This window comes from Mandrillus leucophaeus, unplaced genomic scaffold (genome assembly GCF_000951045.1).
Source record: "Mandrillus leucophaeus isolate KB7577 unplaced genomic scaffold, Mleu.le_1.0 Scaffold201, whole genome shotgun sequence".
Classification (NCBI taxonomy): Eukaryota; Metazoa; Chordata; class Mammalia; order Primates; family Cercopithecidae; genus Mandrillus; species Mandrillus leucophaeus.
Window position 1 is genome coordinate 1,251,916 of NW_012102044.1, and position 8,955 is coordinate 1,260,870.

General features: G+C 60.3%; 1 protein-coding gene across 2 annotated transcripts in view; it reads right to left on the minus strand.

Annotated features, from left to right (window-relative positions):
• The window catches only part of MCF2L (MCF.2 cell line derived transforming sequence-like), a 256,715-nt gene that overhangs the window by 7,122 nt on the left and 240,638 nt on the right, over positions 1–8,955 (minus strand). The window contains exons 22-28 of one of the 2 annotated variants that reach the window (XM_011979440.1): positions 8,510–8,635; positions 7,270–7,491; positions 6,910–7,002; positions 6,299–6,377; positions 6,075–6,141; positions 4,906–5,024; positions 193–314 (exon numbers count right to left, since the gene is read on the minus strand). In XM_011979440.1, the coding sequence (XP_011834830.1) occupies positions 193–314; positions 4,906–5,024; positions 6,075–6,141; positions 6,299–6,377; positions 6,910–7,002; positions 7,270–7,491; positions 8,510–8,635 (828 nt within the window). Of the gene's footprint in view, positions 1–192; positions 315–4,461; positions 4,772–4,905; positions 5,025–6,074; positions 6,142–6,298; positions 6,378–6,909; positions 7,003–7,269; positions 7,492–8,509; positions 8,636–8,955 lie in introns of those variants that run through there. The other variant, XM_011979441.1, reaches the window with a different exon arrangement.

Here is an 8,955-nt window from a genome sequence, read left to right on the forward strand (position 1 = left end):
AGGCCCGGGTGGACCTTCCAGGGTTAGGAGGAGCTGGGGCTGCCCCTAAGACCCAGGCCCCGGGGGACCTTCCAGGGTTAGGAGGAGCTGGGGCTACGCCACAAGACCCAGGCCTGGGGGGACCTGCCAGAAGCACCCCAATCCCTGGAGGGCAGCCCCCATCCCAAGTGCCCGCAGGGAGGCCTCGGTTACCAGCTTCTTGAGGCCCAGCCCGCCGTCCTCCTCGGCGTCGGACGAGTTAACCTGCTCTTCTGCACTTGACCAGCCCCCGTCGTCCTCAGGTGCCTCCAGTGAGTGGGAAGTTTTGCTCCAACCTGAGAGAGACAGAACTCGTGAGGGACCCCTTGGTGATGAGCTGCTGTCTGCATCCATCTGAGGTGGGGTCACCTAAGTCCCACAGACCCCCTGAGATGTGCACCGTGGGCCCCAACACAGCCCGTCATCTTCCCGGGTTCATAAAGAGCTGAGCAGGACACCCCTACAGACTTCCAGAATGCCTGGCACGTTTCAGGGTTTCAGAGCATCTGCTTCCAGTTGCTGGGCTACCCTGTGGGAGACCTCAATCCCCAGGCCCTGGGGAAGCCACGCCCTTGTCAGGCAGGGCAGTGCCCCTCAGCCAGGAGGGAAGCGGCCTGCCTGCCGCAGATGCCCCCGCAGGGCAGGTGTTTCCAGTGAGTGCCACGGTCATGTTCAACACCTAGCAGACCGAACCGGGAAGCAGTGTCTAAAAGCAACAGAGGCTCACTGAGAGGGCCCGATGCCCTTGATCTGTGGGATACCGAGGGCTATGGTCCCCACTGGCAAGAGAGTAGCCCCTAGCACAGCGGCACCAAACCAGAAGGCTGAGGCCACGCAGGTGCCATGGCGGAGATGGGCTCCCACTGGCCACGCAGCTCCAAGCGGGAGAAGAGGAAGGAGTTTCTTCCAGACTTGGGACCACACATGTCCCCCACCGCCCACAATGTTCCTCCTGCCAGGGGCCCAGAGGACGGCACCTGCCTTTCCCATGTGGGGGAGATGGGAGACGCCCTCGCGGCTGAATAAACACGCAAAGGCAGCAACTGGGCAGCAGGCCCAGTGCATCCCACCTGGTGCCAAATGCACCAAGGCAGGACACACGCCCTCCAGGGAAAAAAGCAGATGCTAATGGGATTTGAGTTTGGGCACAAACTGGTTCCAAATCCTATTTGGTGCCACTGGAAGCAAATGTTTCCTTGTGATGGAGGGTGCGGGGCATGGGAAGGACAGAGGAGCTGCATGCGTGAATGCCCATGTGCCCTGTGCCTGCAAAGCGGCCACAGCAAGCTGTCTTGCAGGCCAGTTCCAATGGCTGACAGTGTCTGCACTGGCAAGGAAAAGCCGGTGCTAAGCGGGCCTCTGCTGTCTGTGTAGAGAAGGGAGCTGGGCCTGGGCACCACCGTCAGCCAGCAGAGCATGGAGCCGCTCCCTCCACTCCACCCGAGTGCTCTGCCCTCTTGGGGTCACAGCTGGAGCTAGCTGAGCCTTCCAGGCAGCACACCAGGCCTGCATCTGTGTGAGAATTGAGGACTGTGATTTTCCGGTTGCGGACCTGCGGCGTGGCCTCCTGAGTGTACCTGCAGCTGCCCCCAGCAAGGGAGGCTGAGACATAGCACAGGATGGGGGCCCAGCTGCCTCCTCTAGAGCAGCAGGGACTGGCCTGTGGGGTCTGGCTGCCAGCCTGCCCTCCCCGTCCAGGTCCCCAGTCACTCTGAGGGACCACACCTGGGGCCTCTGGCCAGATAGAACCAAAAATCTGATTGAGGACAGTCGGAACAAAAAAAGGGTGGCTGCTGTGTGTGCAGAGGAGCCAGCGTGGCCCGGGTAGGACCTCACACACGAACCTCTCCACGGGGCAGCGAGGCCGGCCTGTGCAGGTTGACACCCAAGCGGCTCTGCCCTGGTGCCACCAGACACACAAAGGGATTCTTGAGCTGCCCTGGCTGTGGGCGCTTAGTGCTCCCCAGAGCCTCTCTGCGGGCCGTGTTGGAATAGGGCGCGGGGGAGGCCAGCAGCGAAATGGAGAGGTCTGACCGTGATGGGAACGGCAGCGCTTGGGAGCGGGCAGCCACAGGCCAGGCCAGTGGCACTGCCCCAGGAGATGGGGAATTCTGTGTGAAGGCAGGAGGCTGGGTGATGGCCAGGACGGTACCCTCTGTTTTCTGTACAACAGCCATCGGCCTTTGCTCGATGGAGTCACCACCTGCAGGGCTCAGGGAGCGGGCGCTGGGCAGCGCCCCAGGCCACCCAGGATCACCTGGGCTCACTGCCACCGACTATGGCAGAATGACCCATGGGCAGTGGCCCGGCTTCAACACCACACTGGCTTCCTAGAGACCCTGCCAGGCTGCACCGTCTCATTCGCGGACGAGGAGACGGAAGTGGAGGCTGAGCTTGGCCAAAGTACAGCAGAAGCGGCGTTTGGCCCACAGGGCCAGCCCGGCCCACCTTCTCCACCAGGGACCGGCTCTGCTGGCTGCAGGTCACAAGCGGAGAAGGCTTAACAGACAAGAGTAGCCTCTCCCAGGAGACTGTCAATGGGGAAATGGCTCCCTTCTCCCAAGCTCCTGGGGCCTCGAAGCAGCGAGCCGGGCGTCCACCCACTTGCAGGCAAGACGGTCAGGAACGCCGGGCCAGTTACCTGCCTCTGAACTCACGCCCAGGGTGGCCACAGCTTCCGCCTGGCTCCATGGGGCTGGCAGTGCCACATGAGGAGGCTCTGCAGGCAGGCAGGATGGGGAGGCTGGTTCTGCTTACACCCCAGGGAACCTTTGCAAATTATTTGAAAACTCAAGATTGCAAACATGAAGCCCCCTCTCTGCACTTGAGGGTCCTCAACGGGTTGGGGGAGGTCTCTGGACTTCTCAGGGCAGTTTTCACCCTCAGAATGTAAGAGAAGCAGGAAACAGAGAGAGGTCAGGTTCCACAGGGAGCTCGGCCTTGCCGGCCCCAGGAAAGGAGGGTCTGGGTCGGCCGCCAGTTGCTCTGTGTTCCCAGCAGGAAGTGTCGGGGCAAACTGTGCCGCAGGGAAGGGCGGGGAACGGGGTGCTCTATAGCCGACAGCAGCCACTGGGCAGTGAGACCCCACCCAGCTCCACCAGCACGGCTGGGTGACCAGCGCAGCAGCCGTGGCCGGCAGCCACTGACGGGGTGGACACTCCCACAGGCTCCGGACAGACCTGCTGAGAGGAGTCGGCTGAGAGGTGTGCTGTCCTCAAGGACCTGTCGCCAGAGCATCATACACTGAACACAACCACGTGTCTGCCTCTGGAGCACAGAGACCCACACGAGCTTCCCCCTTAGGTGGCCTTGACGGCCACCCGACAGCAGCTGGGCCGCGCTTCCTGCCGACGCAGAGCGGGTGCCGTGCCCGAGGGTGCCACTCTACCTCGCAAACCAAAAGGAGTCGGGTCGCTCTTTACTTCGTGCCGCTTGGCTTTTTTGTCAGGACTGGTAGGAGAAGCTGCAAGAGGAGGAGGAGGCAGAAATATAACCGGAGAGAGAGCGTGAGGGATGGAGGGAGGCGGCGAGGAGGCTGACCCACGCTTGTGCCCGGAGAGAGAGCGTGAGGGATGGAGGGAGGCGGCGAGGAGGCTGACCCACGCTTGTGCCGGGAGGGGACACCCACGTTGTGGCCCCTTTCCACTGATGAGAAAGGAGCTTCTGTGAGCAAAATGCAGGGAGCCGAGGGGCCGCGCGGTGAAGGAGGGGCGGGGAGGGGCGTGGGAGTGGGGGCTGCGGCACTCAGAGGCGTCCTTTCAGGGGCCGTCTCTAGGGATGTTTTCTTAGTTCTGCGCTAGCAGAGTTTGCAGCACCAGAATCTGTTGTTCATTTGTTTGTTTCAAGTTTCAGGTCAACTTAAAAGCATTTTTATAAATTGCAAAACACGCCTAATTCTCTGGAAAGAGCCCTTGTCCACCCAGAAGAGCTGCCTGCACGCAGGGCCAGCTTCCAGGGCCTCCTGGGCCCATTCCCCCGCCATGTATTTCCCAGCACAGAGCTCTCGCAGGTGAGCAGGGCGTTAGACGTCTCTGTCTCAAGGGTCCCGTCAGCCCTGTTCACAAGCGGATGCCCCAGAAGATGGCTGAGCGGCCTCTGTCACTGGGCAGAGCAGAGCCACGCAGCTGGAAAGGTCAGCACCCTGCAGGGAACTCACCTGAGAAGGCGGGGGTTGGGGTGCAGGGAGAGGAAGGAGGGGAGCCTGCAAAGCCAAGTACAGCTCCCGTTTCTGAGCGAGCCTCCATTTGAAAAGCTCGCCTTCATTTTTCCAAAGGAAAGCCACTCCTAAAGGATAACTCTGGGTGTCTGTGTGTGAGACACAGCGTCAGTGAATACGTGATTGGGTGGAAAGAAACGCTTTTGCGTGGCCGCCCTTGTGATGAAGGAGGCACGAATGGTCACACACGATGCATGACAGATGCCACCACAGTGAGGGTGGGTTTCGGGCAGGTGCTACTTTTACCTTTCTGACCTTTGAGGTTAGCAAAGCCCTGCAGGGTAAAGCGCTTTCTGGAAAGCGCAGAGCTTTCTGAGGCAGAGCTAGTGACCGTGTCATCTATGAAGGAAGAGAAAGAAACTATGCAGAGGGATCGCAACCCGGCGTGGAGGCGGGTCCAGCTGCTGCGGGGAGGGCCCAGGGCGGCTCCAGGTTGCACGCTGGGTCTGGGCCGGGGCTGTTGCTGGGGCTGACCTTGCTGATACAGGGGTGCAGAGCAACGGAGAGGGAGGGGCTCTTCTGTGAGGTCCTAGGGCTCTGTTAAGGGGGGAGCAAGGGGCCCTGAACGCTCTGCAAACCTTCTTCACGCTGCAGGAAGCGCGTGTTTCTCGGACACAGTGAGCACTCCGTGTGAGGCCTCCATGTGAGGCCTGGTCCCTGCACACACCCACCTTTGCCCTTTTCGGGGGGCTTTGGCAGTGGTGCTGAGCTGACATATCCCTCCAGGCTCAGGGGGTCCGTTTTCCTTTCTTCCAGCTTTTTGAGGTTCCTTGAGTTTCCTCTCGAGGGACTGATGACATCAGACAAATCAAAAAAGAAACAGTGTGTTGTCTGGTTAGTTTTTCAAAACGTGCTGAGGACCTGAGGCATTCAGCTATCTCTGAGCTCCCAGCCTGATCCTAAAGCAGCATCTCCTGCACGTGTTTCTGTTTTTTTTTTTGAGACGGAGTCTCGCTCTGTCGCCCAGGCTGGAGTGCAGTGGCCAGATCTCAGCTCACTGCAAGCTCCGCCTCCCCGGTTCCCGCCATTCTCCTGCCTCAGCCTCCCGAGTAGCTGGGACTACAGGCGCCGCCACCTCGCCCAGCTAGTTTTTTATACTTTTTAGTAGAGACGGGGTTTCACTGTGTTAGCCAGGATGGTCTCGATCTCCTGACCTCGTGATCCACCCGCCTCAGCCTCCCAAAGTGCTGGGATTACAGGCTTGAGCCACCGCGCCCGGGAACCCGGACGGGCTGGAGGAGAGCAGGCGCCCACCCTACTCGCTCCAAAGTAGGAGGTTTGTTTTCTCGGCGGGGGCAGGGGTTGGCAGGGGGTGCTTCTTTCTGAAAACTACTGTTCTACGGATTATTTTTTAGGCCGTGTCTGTGTCCTGTTTCATCAATGATTAAAGGAAGCTTATATAAGAAACAGGATCAAGTGAAAAAAATAAGTGATGAATAAAATAAAGAAAAAACAAGGGCAGAAGAGACACGACGAAGCCACAGTCAGGGTTGGAGTCTGAACTGTGCCCACACGTGTGCTGGGCCATCAGGGCCGGGTCCCCACTGGGCACCCAGTGTCTCAGGATCAGGAATGCGGGGGCGTGGCCGTGATCTGGACACTGCCGTGCCGTGGAACAGCCCAGCCGGGGAAGAGCTGGAGAGCGGCGGGCATTGCCGGAGGCACACGTCTGGGAAGTGCACCCTCTGGGACTGACCCATGAGCACATCAACACCAGGGGCCTCAAGGAAACCCCAGTAATCATGGGGTCCCACTGACAGAGGCCGAGGACCCTGGCGTGCAAATCCCCCACTCGGAGTGCTCCATAAACGCAGGCCTGTGGCGCCGTGTCTGTCCTCACCTGGTGCTGGTCGGGGCCGGCAGGGGCAGGCTCTGCGACTGCTCCAGTGCCCGGTGCTGGCTGGCTTCTGTGAGGAGGGAGCAGACAAACCACATGAATGAGCGTCTTTACTTCAGCGCCAAGGCGCCTTGCACACACGGGGACTGTGCGGTTGCTTTGAACACATGTAAAAATGCACCTGGAGAGGAAGCTACGGGAAAATGATGGCTTGAAGACAGCCTCACCTCGACAAGCCTGCAGCTGGCTGGTCAGCACTTTCCGAATTTCATTCACCCACGCGGCCTTAATCTCAGGAGTTGGTGCCTGTTTCCCCAAAAGAAACGCCAGGAGGTGAGTACTCAGGCCCCCGAGGAAACACTTTGGTTTCACTCTCAGAACATCCAAGGATCATCTTGGGAGTCAAAGGTCAGATGGCTGCGTGTGACGGGAGAGGAGGGAAGCGCCGCGGGCTGGCCCCGGGCTGGGGGACCGTCTGCGCCCCACGCACGGGACTGACTGAAGAGCTGTGCCTGGCACTCAGGGCACAGCACCCTCTCCACCGTGAGAATCGGCCCTGCGTGCTGGACGTGTCCGCACACTTGCGCTGTGCAGGGACGCACGAGCTCCCCTGGGGAGGACGAGCCCATTTCCTCGCAGCAGCCCCTCTGATGTGTGATTTTCCCCGAATTTCATCCTGGGCCCAGCTCAGGGTGAACACAGCCCAGGGCAGGACCCTGAAGCGCACAGCGGCTGCTCCTGGCCTCGATGCAACTTCACGGCAGATTCTAGCACTGGTTCCCTTGAGAAACGGTTCATGATAATGTGGAAGAGGCCAGGGGCAGGGTGGGCGGCCCACCTGGACGATGTAGACCTCCTCACGCGCGTTGTACCAGATCTCGAACTTCTTAGCATCTCCCTTCACGTTCTCCGTAATGCCGACGGCAGCCATCTGCCAGCAGAGAGCGGAGACGGGGTTCGCGCCCACAGCGGACCCACCGCCTTGTTTTAAAAAGGTGTTGGTGCAGGCACGAAACAATGGAAATACTTTGGGGATGGGGGCTAAGAATGGCAGAATCCCCCACCCCCCTACCTAAGGATGAGAGCTGGGTGTCAGCGTGGCCGCCTCACGGTCTGTGGCAACAGGGACCCAGTTACAGATTTCCCCCCATCGGGGTCTGTGGCCAGGAGCTGCTGCTGTGGACCCGGCCTCACTTACGTTTAAGGACTGCTTGTAGCTGTAGGAGGGGGCTTTCTCGTACCCCTCCCCGTTCTCCTCCCGCTTCTTACAGAAGAGCACGGCCTTCTCGTGCAGGAACAGGTGCCGCTGCATGGGCTTGAACCTGGCCAGCTCCTTCACCTTGGTGTGGCCCCTCTTGTGGTCGGTCCAGACGCTGAACGAGCCCTGCATCAGCAGCTTGCCCAGGTCGCCGAGATTCCCCTAAATGTGCGACAGCAGGGGCGTGTTAGGAACGGGATGGGCGTGGGGTCACGGGAGCACATCACCGAGTGAAAGCAGGGCGTGTTAGGAACGGGATGGGCGTGGGGCCACGGGAGCACATCACCAAGTGAAAGCAGCCGTTTTGCAAAGCCCACCCACGGTGGGATTCCCACTGCAGGGCGTCCCGGGAAAGGCCAGCTCATGGAGACCGTGACGGGTCAGCAGGTGCCAGGGGCTGGGGGAGGAGGGAGGGACTGGTGGGGCACGTGGGCTTCTAGGACAGTGAAGCTGCTCTGTGTGATGCTCTAGCACTGGGTGCAGGACGCCACACGCCTGTCCAGACCGCAGAACGCGCAGCACCCAGAATGAGCTCCGAGGGTAACAGCCCTCAGTCAGTAATCAGCATCAGCGCCGGTTCACCACATGTGGCCGGTGTGGCACCCATGCTGGATGTCAACACTAGGGGAAGCCTCAGGGCCTCTGATTTACACTCAGTTATCTCACAAACCAAAAACTGCTGCAATTAATAAACTCTATTACCTAAAACAAACCCTGAGAATGAGGCTGGGGGGACATAAAGAGGGGGGCAGAAGATGAACAAGCTGACCTGACGTGGGGCTCTGTGGGGAAAGTGACATCTGCCTTCGGGGGCTACTTGCTCTAAGTCACCAGCCTGCAAATCGCAGCCCAGGAAACAGACGTCACGTCTGCTCCGAGCCACGCCTCCTCCCCAGGAGAAGACAAGGAGGGAGGGCTGAGCTGCTTTCCTGCCGGAGATGTGTGCCCTCCAAGCAGGGGACGCTTCCTGATTTTCTCCACGCCCCAGAGAGCCCAGGGGGGTCTGTGGACCCGGCTACAGGGCCTGGGAGTGGGCTTATCTAGGGACCACCCCAGACCTCCTGCTCAGAACCTGCACGTTCACACCAAAGCGTGGGGAGTGTGCAGGGAGGCCGCCACGTTGCTGGCCTGGCATATTCCACGGAGGTGGTGGGGAAGGCTGGGCCTCTGGGCGCCTTACGTCATAGCCGGTGATGGCAATGAGGTGCATGGAGTCATTCACGGCCTTCAGGATGCCCAGGATGGAGCTCAGCGCCTCCTGCAGGTCCTCAGCCCCCTCGCAGTTCTTGCTGTATTTCAGCATTTCCTGAGGTGCACGGGGTGAAGCAACCGTCAGGACACGCAGAGCTCTGGCTCCCCCAGAACAGACCCCTCAGGAGCTTGGCATGAGGCAGGGATGCTACTCACCCTCCCCTGGTCTGTAGGGAGCTGCTCTGCCCGCCCTCCTGCAGCCAGGACAGACTGAGTGGTGCTGCAGAGGGGGCAGAGCCCCTGCCAGGTGCAGACCCTTGGCACCTGCTCCCCGGGGAGCTCCCTCCTGCCACCTTAATGCCCAGGTGCAAACCCCTCACACCTGCTCCCGGGGAGCTCCCTCCTGCCACCCTAATGCCCAGGTGCAAACCCCTC